The following is a 15309-nucleotide window of genomic DNA, read 5'->3' on the forward strand; positions in this document are numbered from 1 at the left end:
GTTTTAATTTGCTCCCTAAAAATTAATGACATTGAGCATCTTTTCATGTGCTCATGTGTCATCCTATATCTTCTTTGGTGAAGGATCTGTTCACATGTCTTTTTTTGTTTTTTTTTTTTTTTGATGAGGAAGATCAGCCCTGAGCTAACATCTTTGTGCATCTTCCTCTATTTTGTATATGGGGTGCTGCCACAGCATGGCTTGATGAGTGGTGTGTAGGGCTGCGCCAGGGATTCGAACCTGTGAACCCCAGGCTGCCAAAGCAGAGTGCATTAACTTAACCACTACGCAACCGGGCAGGCCCGTCTTTTTTGTTGTTAATGCATTGTTTCTCCAGATATTTCATTGCCTGTTTTTAACATGGCCTTAATTGTTACCTCCCAAGACAGTGTACTTTTCTTGTCAATAGCTTAGTGCCTTGGAGTTAGTTCTGTTCTTTTTTGTTTCTGCGACCAGCTCCAGAGGCTTCTATCAAGGTAAGGGCCTGGGTGTCGTGGGCTCCCAAAGGTTGACCAGATTCTCCCTTGCAAGCTTTTCATTTTTCCTTTTTTGAGTGAATGCTTTGAAAAACAGCTTTAGTGTGAACCTCCAGACCTGGAGAGAGTGAGAGAATTCAGTTTCTCCTGTTGTGATTCTTGAATGGCTTTTTATTGGCCCTTTGCCTGCCCTCTCTGTTGAAGCTGTCGATCTATCCAGTGGCTGCTGTTGAAGGAGAAAGGAATTGCAAAGGATTAAATGAGTGTCTAGGCTGGGCAAGGTCACCGTGAGTCACCCTGTGCACTCCTGGCATTATTATCATACAGGTTCTTGCTCCTCAGGAAAAGAATCATCTAGACCTGTCAGATTGTGCATAAGTCTTTACATTTAATGTTAAGTTAAGCCTGAGGGGCCTGGAAGCACGTATGTACCTCTTGTCATCAAACAGACTTATTAAAAAGTGAGAAGTCACCTCAGATGAACCAGAGGAAAGAACTTTGGATGTTGTACATAAATCCCTATCTCTTTTAAGAAAAATTGTGGTAAAATACACATCACACAAAATGTGCCATCTTAACCATTTTAAGTGTAGAGCTCAGTAGCGTTAAGTACATTCACATTATTGTGCAACCATCACCACCATCCATCTCTAAAACTTTTTCATCTTCCCAAACCGCAACTCTGTCCCCATTAACGACAACTCCATTCTCCGCCCCTCCCCCCTGCTCCTGGCCACCACCCTTCTACCTTCTGTCTCTGTGAACTTGAATACTCTAGGGACCTTATAGAAGTGGAATCATACAGTATTTGTCTTTTTATGACCAGCTGATTTCACTTAGCATAATGTTCTCAAGGTTCATCCCTTTGCTGCAGCATGTGTCAGAATTTCCTTCCTTTTAAGGCTGAATACTATTCCACCGGATCTCTATACAAAGTATCCATGGACCTTTGGCTTGCTTCCAGCTTTTGACTACTGTCAGTAATGCTCTATGAACATGGGTGTGCAAATATCTCTTCAAGACCATGCTTTCGATTCTTTTGGGTTTATACCTAGAAGTGGAATTGCTGGATCATATGGTCGTCCTATGTTTAATTTTTTGAGGAACCGCCATACTGTTTTCCAGAGCAGCTGCACCATTTTACATTCTCACCACCCGTGTCTATATAAGTGTCTTTGTATGAGATAAATACTGCTTGACTCCCCCAACTTCTCTCTATCTCCCTCCTTCAACCTCTCTTGCCTGGTCTACTAGCTTCCTAACTAGCCTCCCACAGTCACTGACCCCTTTCGGATTCAGGCTGCACATGACAGCCACATATTCTCTCAAATATGTGGGTCTGCCTAAAACCTCTTAGTGGTTTCCACGGCTCCTGAGATCAACCCAAATCCTTATATGACCTGACATGGCCCCCTTCCTCTTTAGCCTAATCTGGTTCAGCTGAGTGGTCACTCTTTCTTCCACCCACAGTGACTGACCGTCAACCCCTTGAAGGCACCATGCCCCTTTCCTTAGCACATGCTGTTCCTTGGCTGGAATGCCCTCCCCGGCATTCCCAGCCCCTCCCCTAATCATCCTTGGACTTCAGTTCAAGTGTCATTCTTTAGGGAAGAGATCCCTGACCCCGTTTTTACTGTCCCCTTCCCTCTGTCAAGTAGGTTGTCTTGTTATAGTTTCTCATAAAATTGCGTTACTTGCCCCTCAAACACTTATCTCTGTACCTAAATAGTCACTCATGTGATGACTGCGTTAATATCTATTGCAGCCCCAGGCTGGAGCGTGGGTAAGCAGACAAGCTTCCCACCCTAGGCGGCCACATCTGCCTACATACTCGCAGGTCACCACCACCACTGCCTCTCCGGACTTACCACAGGGGTCATTTTATATTTATTAGTGTGTGCTCTTGACTCACGTCCGCATCCCCACCAGACTGTACGCTCCACCAGGGAGGAGCTAGGTCTATTTTCTCACGATCAATCATTACTAAATGACGCAAATGTGGAAACACTGCCCCCCTTTTTCAGGGGACGTGGCTGAATTAGGAAGGCATGGCCAGGATAACTGAAGTTCTAAAGGAATCTGAATGATCCCCAAATTGGCCAATTCCATGTTTTCAGCTAAGATCTCTCTCCGGACATCTGCCTCCCCTGATTAGACTGTGAGGGGCTTAAAGAGCAGGCGGTCTGCTTTACTTTGGCCGGTGTCTAGCATGGGTCCCAGGATATTTGATCTAGCCATTTGTTGAGTGAATGGATGACTCCAAGGAACACAGGGGATCGCAAGCATCCTTACACAAACTTGATCTTCAGTTCAAGTATGGAAACCCTTAATTTTGGTGCTTAAGTATGATCCCACTTTAGGGTGGGCGGATGGAGCGACTCAGACCCAGGAGACTGCTGAGGTCATTTGTCCCTTTCTCCAGGGACCCAGGATCAAAACTTTCCAGTTAGACACTGGGCGTTCCCCACCCCCGTCGCCCCAGGAGGGAGGAAAGGACAGCAGGCGGGGGGCTAGCCCGGGGCAGGACGCGGCGGGGGAGCGCAGCCCCCACCGCCCTCTGTGCGCGCCCCCGGCCCCGCCCCAACGAGCGCCGGCGGGCGGGGCGCGCGCCCTGCGGTCTGCGCGCGGGTCCGCCCCGCCCCGCTCCGCTCCGCCGCCGCGATCCGGCCCGGGATGCCGCGCCCGCCGGGCCGCGGAGCCCCGCCCCCCGCGCCGCGCCGCCGCCGGAGGCCGCTCGGAGCTGCGCGAACATGGCCGAAGTCGGCGAGGACAGCGGCGCCCGCGCCCTGCTGGCGCTGCGCTCGGCGCCCTGCAGCCCGGTGCTGTGCGCCGCCGCCGCCGCCGCCTTCCCGCCCGCCGCGCCCGCCGCGCCCGCGCCCGCGCCCGCGCCCGCCGCCCCGTCCCCGCCGCCGCCCGCCCAGCCCCGCCGCCGCCGCCGCCGCCGCCCGGCGCCGCCTCGGGGGGCGCGACCGCAGGGGGCGCGGGGGGCGCGGCGGGCGAGGCCCTGGTGGCCGCGGCGGCCGCCTCGGTGCGCCGGAGCCCCGGGCCCGCGCTGGCGCGCCTCGAGGGCCGCGAGTTCGAGTTCCTCATGCGGCAGCCGAGCGTCACCATCGGCCGCAACTCGTCGCAGGGCTCGGTGGACCTGAGCATGGGTCTGTCGAGCTTCATCTCGCGGCGCCACCTGCAGCTCAGCTTCCAGGAGCCGCACTTCTACCTGCGCTGCCTCGGCAAGAACGGCGTCTTCGTCGACGGGGCCTTCCAGCGGCGCGGCGCGCCCCCCCTGCAGCTGCCCAAACAGTGAGTGCGCCGCCCGCGTCCCCGGCCCGGACCCCGGGTCACCTCTACCCGCCTGCCCCCGACCCTCGCCTGGAGCCCGGGTCACCTCCACCATCCCCCCGCCCCGACCCCCGGGGACGCCCCGACCCCCGGGTCACCTCCATCCCCCCCAGCCCCAATCCCTGGGCTCACCCACGACCCCTCCCCGCCCGACACCGGGGACGCCCCCGATCCCAGGGGCCCCGAGGACTCCCCTGATTCGCCGCCTAGCCTGGGACCCGAGGGTCGCCCTTGTCTCTCCCCCACTTTGGCCCGGGGTCGCCTTTGCCCCCCTATTCGGCCTGGCTTGGAGCCCCGAGAGCCGCCTCTGCCCCCGCCTGGCCTGGACCCTGAGGGTCGCCCTTGTACTCGCACGTATTCCCGAGAAGGGTTGCATCAGGCGGTGTCGCTCAGGGGGGTGCGGGGTTCCCGGGGGCAGAGCCAGTCCGTCCCCCCACCGCCCTCCTGGCCCGAGCCCCGGGCACTTCGGGCCAGATCTGAACAGGCAGCGATATGGGCAGGGAGGGGACATTCCCATCCTGGGGGCAGTGGGACAGGACAGGAAATGCCCTCTTCTCGGTGTGTCTGAAGACGCAGGTCAGGAGCCTGCCTGCTCCTGGGATGGGGCAGTAGTACCCAGCACTCGGGGGCGTTCCGAGCCCAGTTAGGGTACCTGGATGGGGCGGTGGCACCCAGCACTGGGGGCACTCAGAGCTCAGAGTTCTTGGGCAGGAAGGGGACGCATCAGGGCGTGGAGGCCAGGGCCTGGAAAAGGCGGACCCAGGTCGCAGGGCCCCATGATGCCCCGATGTGCTTTGGCAACATCTCGGTATTCCTTCTGGTCTTCGCTCGCTTTCCCCTCTCTTCCGGTGTCCACGTACACTTCTCTCCCTCATCTGCTCTGCCCCCGGAGATCCTTGCTTTCTCAAGATCTGTAGATCCGCAGAAGGCCTATTTAATTACTCATTTCCTCTTTAGACACTTTCTTTTTCTACGTAGTAATTGCTTTAACTCCTCGCTAGTGTTCATCTTTCTCCAGTGTGCCTCGTGGTCCAGAGTTGTCTCTAATTATTCCCTCTTTTATAAGCGCCCTGAGTCCAGGGAATTTTTGCTGGGGTAATTCCCAGGGCCCAAAGCTTGTTTCTGTAAACTTCTTCCCTTTGTAGGGCCTTGGCATGTTGGTTGTAAATACTGTATTGAATAGTTTTCAAATGCAACATCAACAATGACTCACGCCTGCTTAGGGCGTGAAAGGGAGAGTATATCTTGACTTCCCAAACATGAAAGGTATGTATTTCGGTAAAATCAGGACCTGGTGAATAACAAAGTTGTTCTAACTCTTGGTTGTTATTACTCTGTGGTATCTTTTCCGTAGCCTACCCACTCTCTCCATTCTGGCCCATTAAATGCATTTCAGGGCCAGTCGCTCTTCTTGTGAGAAAGTGATAGGTAAACAGCTCCTTCCCCTCCCTGCCCTGTGGCTCTTAAAGGTCTGCGCTTGCTCTGTGCCGTTGTATGTAGTGCAGATTCTGTAAGTGCTTTCTTGAAGCAGTCTTGTTCTCAGAGTTCCTGAGAATAGGTGCTCTCCTGACCAGGAGCTGGCTTTCTGCATCTTGAATGCACTAGGATTTTCTCTAACTCAGGGGAAGAAATCTCAGCCCTCAGAGTCATCAGATCATCTGCTAAATAGGCGAGTACCAAACCTATTGTTTATAAAATGGCATTGGTGTTCACGATGCCTGTAGGTCGGCGCCCAAGGAGCTTGCCTTGTGAGTGGGTGCATCTCGGAGCTTGGGCTTGTAGCTGGCAGCCTAACCTTTGACCGCCCTCTGGCCTGGTGCTCTGCCCACCCTGTGCCTGTCTGACCCACTGGCTTCAGCTGTGCTTCTGAGCGTATCCACGTAGGAGGTGCTGTGAAGTTTACAAGAGCAGAACAGACATGCAGAAGGAGAAACGCTGAGTGGATGTCTGTGTCTGCTCTCCTAGGGCAAGGCTGTTTGCTTCTGAAAACTGACAGAGCCTGTTGACAAATATGTTGAGCAGTTTTATGTTGTTTTTTATTTTGGAAAACTTAGAAACCTAAGTCATCACATATATGCAATGGGCTGTTGTAAACTTCTGTTTAGAGTTAGGTCCAGGTTCTTTGGCCTATCACGTTGCAAGTAATCAAGAAATTTTAATGAATTCAGAGCAAGGAAATTGAATGTGTACATTTTTTCCAAAACAAGAAATTCATGACTTTCAAAGAATGGCAGTAATTATCATCTATTTCCTCTCCAGCTTTGGTATGAGGTTTTGCCATTAATACTTGAAATTATGAATTACTTTACAGTAAATTTGAAATTCTTCTTGTATTGGAATGTTGTTGACTCGACCATGCTTGGATTTAGTGGACGGCAGTTATGTGAGACTCGGAGCTTTTTCTTTGCATGATGGTGGCGTGCACCACCCCTCCCTACACAGGACTTCCACCTCGAGTGGCATTCGCATGTGCCTCACAGTCCCTCACAGCTCCACTGTGTCATTCCTCCTTTTTCTGTCCCACTCCGGAAGGCACATGGTTAAGAGGAATATCAGAATTTACCCCCATTTGTTCACACCGGTATGGTTTCCCAAAACTGCAACGTGTTTAAAGCATTGGTAGAAAAACAATTCCTTGGGACCTTGGTTAGAGCCGATCTTGATATACTACCACGTGCTCACACTGTGCTCGCAAGTCCAGCGATGGCTCCCTCCCGAACGGAGGGAAGCGCACACGGTTGTGATTCCCCCTGCGTTCCCCCCATAGACTGCACGGCGTAGGAACTGGCTGGCATTAGGTGCACACACTGAGTTGTGTTCGTTGAGGGATCAAATCAGTGACTAAATGAATTTGCAGCACGCATGGGGCAAAAGCTGTGTCATTGACTTGGCCTGGTTTCCCGAGGTAGACGGTCAGCGTGCGTGGGGTGGTGTGGACAGCCTTCCCGGGTTGTGTGGGCGGGTGTGGTTTGTGTGTGTGACTGTAGTTCTTCATACCATCCAATTTGGAATTTGAATTAGATGTTGTTTGTGAACTAAAAAGACCCATACACAGCCCCTTACCTGCTCTTCCCTCTTTTCTCGACCTTTCTAACACTTTTATAATAAATACGGACTACTTGAATAATTGTGGTAAAAACGAGACTTCTGTTTGTTGTAGCCTCTGTTGTAGCCTCTGTGAGTGGTAAGATTTATGGGATTCTTTTTACTTTTCTTTGTTTTCCAAATTTTCTGCGATAAGCATGACTCCTTTTTTTTTTAACACTTTTTATTACAGAAAGTTTCAAGAACTTCCACGTCCCCTTGCCCCAGCCTCAAAATTATCGTCTTGTGCCAAGCTCGCTTTATCTCCGTGCTTGCTCATCTTCCCCTTGCCCCCAGTTATTTGGAAGCGAATCACAAATGTCATATTCTGTCTGTAAATACTTCAATAAAAGATAAAGATTCTTTTTTAAAAAACCTAACCACAATGTCATTATCACACCTTAAAAATTAATAATAATTTTTTCTCATCATCAAACACCCCATCACTGCTCAGATTTCCCTTACTGTCTCATGAATTTTTTCTTTTCTTACATTGTGTTTATTTGAATCAGGAACCAAATGAGGTCCAGAATTGTGATTGGTTGCTGTATCTCTCACATCTCTTATAATCTCATTTTAATAGGGTCGTTTCACTCTCTTTTTTTTCTCGCCAAAGAACCGGGTCATTTGTCCTGGGCAGTTTGCCACGGTCTGCTTTTACAGATTGGGTTCTTGTGGTGTCCATTTAGTGTGTCCTCTCCCCTGTCATTCCTGTACATTGGTTTTTGGACCTAGAGATCTGATCAGACTCAGGTTTGATGTTTTTTGCCGACTGCCTCCGAGGCAGTGGTGCATGTGTCTGTCAGGAAGCATAGACGTTGTCTGTCTCCCTTAGCCGCTTTTCGGTCATTGCCTAGCTCCGTGAATTTATCATCACCTGTACCATTGCCCTTCATTTTGGTTGCCAGCGTGCGTACTTCGCCCTGCTGACGCACTCTCTCTCTGAAAGAAATACTGTGAATGGCATGTGTTACGGATCACAGCTTCTGCACATGTACTGTGATACAACGTAATTAATTGTAACCACCAAAGCATCTTACTACATAAATAGTTGTTTTAGGCCCTGTGAAAAAATACAGAACATAGTTTCTTATTGCTATTCCGACTGGTCACTTGAAGAATATCGAATTGGTTACTAACCATCATACCAGTAGTTATCAGATTGAAATTATTTTGAAATTAGTTGGAAAATGCCCTAGGCTTAGTGAAGACAGCAGGTATTTGGTGAATGCCTTGCTCCCAGGCATTCCTGGAAAACAGTGACTGGTTCCTTTTCTCCCTCACCCTGTCACCACGCCTCCCCAGTCCCGTGGGAGCTGCAGGGTCCTTATGTGACCCGATGCCTTGGTTGTGGGTGGTTGGTCCAGGAGTGGGCGTGTGTGCTGAGCTCTGTTTGCACTGGGGACAAGAGAGGGTGTCAGATCAGTCTGTTTTTAGTGGCCCAAACTGGAATATGTGAAAACTGAGGTTGTGCTGGCTCTGTCCCACTTGGAGAGAGGAGCTGTGATTAGAGAGGAGGGCGGTCTGTTGGGATGTGTGCGGATGTGTGCAGAGCTGAAGGGCCCTGGAAACCACGTAGGAAAGGGTCACTCAGGCCTGACTCCTTCAGACGTAGATGAGGCGGCCCTGGGACTAGAGAGGAAGAGATGGAGCTGACAGATCTTCTAAAGGAAGGAATGTTCCGATTTGGTGATTGTTTGGTTAGAGGAGATGGTTTGAATGTGAAGCTGGAGGAATGGTAACTGCTATGGAATGAAGCTGAGAGATGGGAAGGAGGGAGCATTTAGTGGAAGGAAATGAAGCTTTAGATTCAGTCGTGCTGTATGTGGAGAGTACGGTCAAAATACAGAATGTGGTATCTTCTCTAAATAAATGCTTTACTCTGGATTTCTTGCTGGTTGGCAGTTGTGTATTACATATATTTGTTCAAAGTTAGACTGTCATCTTGTTGAAAACTTACTTTAAAAAGGTTTTTGAGAGTGTAGCAAATTGGGAACTAGTCCTTTGAATCTATGTTAATAAAAATAGTGCCACTTACTAGTAGTTTAGTTCACGTTGAGTTTTTTGGGCTTATCACCCATATAGGAAAACTTATATAGTATTTTAAAATCAGTCTATGAGAAGGATGTTATTTATCATGTAGTATGTGTTGAATTGAATTTATAATAAATTTATGTAAGCCTTTGTCATTGCTGAGGAATAAGACTGATTGGTGCTAAAGTGTGTTATGTCAAGTTTTAATGGTGTTCATAGTTAATACTTTTGACAAAGACGCAGCTATGTTTAAAATTTTGTGCTGAAATGAATGAAGGCATTTGCTTGGAGATACAGTCATTTACTACTTGCTGTTTTTGCATCTTGTGAATGTCAGGGGATAAACTTGCTAAATTAATGACAACTCGAATTACAGCAATGCCTCGTTTCCATAATTATCCTCCATTTAAAGCATTTCATATTAGAATGAGAAGATTATATAAAATGCTTTTACTTTGATTTCTTGGAAGTAGACCCTCCGTTGTGACTTGTTAGGAGATTTCCTAGTTAATTTTCATTGCTGCCATCACTTTTCACGAGTTTCTTGTTTTCTGGTAAAATGTTGCTGATTGGTTAAAAAGAAAGAAAAGTGGAATCTGTATGTGAACATATTTTGTGACTGTGTACAGGGAGCCAGGGAGGCGTGCTGTGTGTTGTCCAGAAGTCTGGACAGGGGCTGTGAGAGCAGTGTGACCCAGCCAGTTTACTGAGGACTGGTCCCTCGCTACAGCCCTCAGGCCTCACTCCACCCACTTCTAGAATGTTGACAATGTGGGCTTTCTTTGGATGTGATGAGGATGGGCTAGCGTGCCCTTACTTTACTTAGACGTAACTGTTCTAGCGTTAAATCTTGAGCTGCTTGCAAATGTGTGGCTTTTCTCTCCCAAGAATAATTTCCAGTAGACACACAGAATGGAGACGGATATTTTATACATGATTTGATTACAGAGAAACTTTTTGCCCTTAGTCATCTGTAACATGTTTAACCACGCCGAGAAGGAGAAAGGCACAGACTTATCTTCCGTTTGTTTCCTCCGAGGGCACTCGTTCTTCCTGACATGTGTATGCAGAGCTGAGCTCTGACCACGTTGCACCCTGCTCGAAACCGCAGTGGCTGCCCAGTGCCCTCAGGGCCAGGCCCTGTCCCTTAGCAAAGGCCCCAGTGTTTCTGAAAGTCTTCCCCGAACCTGCCACCCTACGTTTCAAGGTACACGGTTCCCTTTGGGCAGAGATGCCTCTGGGCATCCCATACATTTGTTTATTGCAGCAGTTCTCAAGATTTTCAGTCCAAGAGCACTTTTACACCCTGCCACATTACTGGGGACCCCAGAGAGCTTTTGCTTGTGTGGGATTTGTCTGTTATGCTTACCATGTTAGAAATTAGAACTGAGAAATTAAAATGTGTATGTTAATCTACTCAAAAATAGTAATAATAAACCTATTTCAAAAATAACTTTTTGAAATGAAACTTTTTAAAATGAAAAAATAACTATTCTCCCCACAAAAAACTAGAATAAGGGTATTCATTTTTTGTGTGCGTGTGTGAGGAGGTCTAGCCCTGAGCTAACATCTCGTGCCAATCCTCCCCTTTTTTCTTGAGGAAGATTGGCCCTGAGCTAACATCTGTGCCCATCTTCCTCTACTTTATATGGGACACCGCCACAGCACGGGTTAACAAGTGGTGCGTCGGTGCGTGCCTGGGATCCGAACCTGCGAACCCCGGGCCGCCGAAGCGGAGCACACTCACTTAACCGCTTGTGCCACCGGGCCAGCCCCAAGGGGTATTCATTTTTTATAAAAATTGTTAATTTCTGGCTTAATAGGAGACAGCTGGAATCTCATAGCTGCTTCTGCCTTCAGTCTGTTGTGACCCATTGTTTCTGTTAAGTGCTATATATGAAGAAAATCCAGCCTCACACAGATGTGTAGCTGGAAAGGGAGGGGTATGTTAGCGGCCTTTCAGATAATTGGGGATGTTGTTCTTTGATACTTACCAAAAGTTGACAGGTGGTAGTTTCTTAAAGGTTAATTGCAATGTGGAATCTGAAACTTGTGGACTTTTGTGCTGTTACATTAAAATCCTTTGCTCTGTCTTGCATTTGTCAGTGCATGATTTTGTAACCTCCTGCATTGATCATTGAGGAAAATATTGACTGAATTATGCAGCTCTCGTAATGTCGATATGTCTTATACAAAGAAAAGTATATTTTACCTGTAAGTTCAGTTGGTAGTTAAATTTGATCCCCTTGAGCCCAACAATTCATATTTTTGAAAATAGAAATCTTTGGAAGGATCAGGCTTTTTGGTGTAGTTTAATTTTTAAATTTGCTTTATTTATTTATTTTTTTTAATAATTTTATTTATTTTTCCCCCAAAGCCCCAGTAGATAGTTGTATGTCATAGTTGCACATCCTTCTAGTTGCTGCATCTGGGACGTGGCCTCAGCATGGCCGGAGAAGCCGTGCATTGGTGCGCGCCCGAGATCCGAACCCGGGCCGCCAGCAGCGGAGCGCACGCACTTAACCGCTAAGCCACGGGGCCGGCCCTAAATTTGCTTTAAAAGTTGAATGGCAGTATATTTTTGTAGAAATAAAAAAGTCATATAATTTAGTCATTGACCTTATTAGCATCTTGTGACATAATTTGGTTTAAATTTGGTATTTTTTTGTATGTATAGTCAGTTCCTGATTATTTCAGATGGAGCCATCAATTATTTGTTACTTTCCCATAACCAGATAGGGCGTCTGGGCCTTTCCCTCTTCCCAGCTGGTCCCCGGATGATGCCCCTGCTGTGTTTCTTCAGCCTCAGGTGTGGGGCCACTAGGGCAAAGGCAGAGTGTGGGGGGGGAGCATGGAGAAGGGGCTGGAAGTAGAACCGTGTGAGTCCTCAAGAGATGTCAGGGACAAAACGTGCTTTTATGGAAATAGGCCTTGTTTGGGATTTTCATGGAACCTTTCTAAGCACACTTCTAAAAACATGCTGCTTTTGATAAACATGAACGTTCCTTCTCTCCCTCCCCAATATGATACTTTTCTCAGTGGATATCTTTCTCTCTTTCTTCCCTCCTCATAGTAAGTCAGGGTGACACAGAGGGTAAAAGCAATCTTCTGACTATTCTGAAAGAGCTTTGCTCTTTTAGATTTGTATCACAGAAACAAAGGTACTTACTGTTTTTCCAAATGGACAGTTGTAAGCTCAGACATGCTCGGACACCCCCACCCCCTCGCACAGACTTGCATTGCCCTATTTCACGGGTATTCTGGGTTTTGGGGGTAGCATATAGGACTCAAAAAATAATTTTGTAGCTTACAGTTGGACTTGGTGCCAGATCTTTGTGTAAGATGGCCGTGTTGATCAGATGTGGTGACTGTGCTGTGATGGTGGATCCACAGCCATCCATTGCTTCGTGAGCTGCAGGGAGGACGTCAGCTGGAGGCGACTCCTGGCTAGTACTCGTGAGCCATGCGTGATTCAAGCTCAGATAAACACACGAGGTGGGGGGACCAGTTGTCCATGGAAAACCTTCCCAGAAATACTCGCTCCTATCGTGTGGTTTGGATACAGTTTACTGATGAAATTAAGGAGCCTCCTGTATGCTACCAGGGCTCTGTGGCTGGACATGTAGTCAGTAAAAAATCATTTGTACTGGTAACTCTTTGGAGCTGATTTTGAAAGAGTGTTAAAATGAAATCTGAAGATACTGATGACAGAGCAGCCAGGTTGGAGGCCAAGAAGTGACATAAAAGGAAAACTGCACAGTAGAAGTTTGTGTTCCTCCACTTCTACCCTTGGGGACATAAATATCCTGTCTGCTTGGCAGGTATATCCCTGAGGCTGGGAACAGTGACTCATCACAGCCGAGGAAAACATCTCTCCCCTCAGAGAGTCCCCCTCCCTGTGGTTGGATTTCACATTAACCGGGCACATGTACAGCCCTTACTCGGCTACTGCTACAGGAAGACTCGACAAATATTCAGCTTTCTTAGCAATTGTATTTTTCTTCGTAAATTATGGTGTGAACAGATTTTCCAGGCCTGGTAACTCTTGGGTTAGCCAACCAGGGATGTCAGAGAGAGTCTAGAACATTCTCCAGTGGCAGAAATATTGGCTATCTGTGCTGTCCGGGATGGTAGTACTAGGCTTGTGTGGCTTTTGAGCATTTGAAATGTGGCTGTGTTTCTGAAGAACTGAATTTTTAATTTTGCTTAGTTTTTCCATGAATTTAGGTTTAAACAGCCACGTGTGTTGCTGCCGCTGGTGTCCTTCAGGAGGTTGCAGGTCTGTGTGTCCCCAGGCTCCTGAGTGTCCCACCACCTCAGTTTACCCCATTCACCTCGAAGGCACAAGTATTGTCTTTTGCATTATGCTTCGAGGTCAAAGAAACCAGGCCAGTCTGGTGTAGGCTGTGGGACTCAGGCAGACCCACTAAATAAAGTTGTCTGTGGTCATACGGTGTGAGGTGAGGAACCCGCCAGCCATACCCTTTCTTAAAGACTGTTCTTGAAACGCCTTGTTGCTGAGTAGGTTGGTAATTCTCTTCAGTTTCTACCACCCTAGAATGAGCAGCTTCCTTTTTCCCTTTATTACCCTCGTTCTTGAGGCCAGAGGGAAAAGTAAAGGGATCTGAGAGATGATTCCTGTGGATAGCAGATAAAGAGGAGAGAGAAATTTGCTGGTTTAGGGGGAAATTAAAAAAAAAAAATCTCTGCGGCCCTTTGCAGCCCGGGGTTTACTGTGAATATTGGTTATCGGTGGATTACGTGTGAGTCCAGCTCCTTAATAGTAATATTTGGGTTTATATCCTTGCAGAGTGTGTAATTCCTTTATAAACAAATGTGTGCATGTTGCGTGTGGCTGCCGTCTGCACGGCCACCATTCATCCCAGGTGGCGCTGATCAGCACCGTTGGTCCTTACACCGCGTGAGTGTTGATCAGTGTCGGTAAGTTCCCTGGGAGCCGTGCTGAGTTCCTTGCACGTTATGTTCTTGGTGCCAGCATAGTGCTTGGCTCTTGGAAGACACTAAACATCTGTTGAGTGAATATTTATTGATAGACATAATCTTCTGTAGCCTGCTGACTATTGTAAGAGGTGAATTCCACCATCTTGCTCACAGGACATCCAAAATAGGTGTTTCTGATCAGTGGTCAGAAAACACCGCCCTCAAGTGGTAATACAGGGACCCAGGCTGGCCCCATCTGGTGACCCCACCGTCCCAGCTTGGCTCTCCAGGCTGCAGTGGTGTCTGATCAGGGTGTCTGCGGGAGGGTCGTGCGGGGGAGTGTCGATGGGCCAGGCATATCTCACTTCTGCTTGTGTGCCAATGACCAGAGCTCAGTCCAGGGCCGCTCAAGGGAGGGCCGTGTGCCCAGGGAGAAGAGGAAACACTTTGGTGAACAGCTAGCCAGTCTTGGCCACATTTAGATCCGGGCAGCAAGCTACAGCCTGTGGGCCAGATCCTGCCAGGCTTCTGTTTTTATAAATGAAAGTTTTACTGGAGCACAGCCACGCCCATTCGTTTACAAGCTGCTTATGGCTGCTTAATTGAGACGAGATCATGTGGCCTGCACACCTAAAATATTTACTGTCTGGCCCTTTATGGAAACAGTGTGCACACCCCTGCTCCAGATCATAGACCTTCTTCCCTGTCGATACATTTTACTGAGATTAATCAACACCTCCTATCACTGGTTTTCTTTATATAGAGCCCCTTTATTTCTTGTTGTGTTTAATCCTGGGTGTTTTATGTGTTTGTTTGGGGACGGTTAATATGAGTGGGATCTTTTTTTCCCTTATTATTTTCTGAAGAGTTAGGACTTACACGTAGGAAAGGTGGACTGTGCGTGCATGTGTGTACTTGCACGCGTGCGTGTGTGCACGTGTGTTTCTTTTCTTCTTTTGGGGTGGGGGTATGGGCTTTATAATACTAATTTATTTATTTATTGTTTTTAAAGATTTTATTTATTTATTTTTTTCCCCCCAAAGCCCCAGTAGATAGTGTCATAGCTGCACATCCATCTAGTTGCTGTATGTGGGACGTGGCCTCAGCGTGGCCAGAGAAGCGGTGCATCGGTGCGCGCCTGGGATCCGAACCTGGGCCACCAGCAGCAGAGCGTGGACACTTAACTGCTAAGCCACGGGGCCGCCCAATACTAATTTATTTTTAAAATTTTGTATCTTGAAAAAATTTCAAGCATCCAAAAAAGTTGCAAGACTAGTAGAAATAACTCCCATATATCCTCTAGGTTCATCAATTTTTAACATTTGGCCAAGTTTGCTGTAGTATTTCACTATATGTTATCTGAGAGAGGGTTATATACATTGTGCCCCTTTTTTCCTTAATGCTACAATATATATTTCCTAAGAAAGAGGGTATTTTC

General features: G+C 47.9%; 1 protein-coding gene across 1 annotated transcript in view; it reads left to right on the plus strand.

Moving 5' to 3' along the window:
* Positions 1-3226: 3226 nt before the first annotated feature.
* FOXK1 (forkhead box K1) overlaps positions 3227-15309 on the plus strand; it is a 70638-nt gene continuing 58555 nt past the window's right edge. The window contains 2 exon segments of the mRNA XM_004440884.3: positions 3227-3395; positions 3398-3773. Of these exon segments, the coding sequence (XP_004440941.2) occupies positions 3227-3395; positions 3398-3773 (545 nt within the window).

This window comes from Ceratotherium simum, chromosome 26 (genome assembly GCF_057802395.1).
Source record: "Ceratotherium simum simum isolate JZ-2026a chromosome 26, ASM5780239v1, whole genome shotgun sequence".
Taxonomy (NCBI): Eukaryota; Metazoa; Chordata; class Mammalia; order Perissodactyla; family Rhinocerotidae; genus Ceratotherium; species Ceratotherium simum.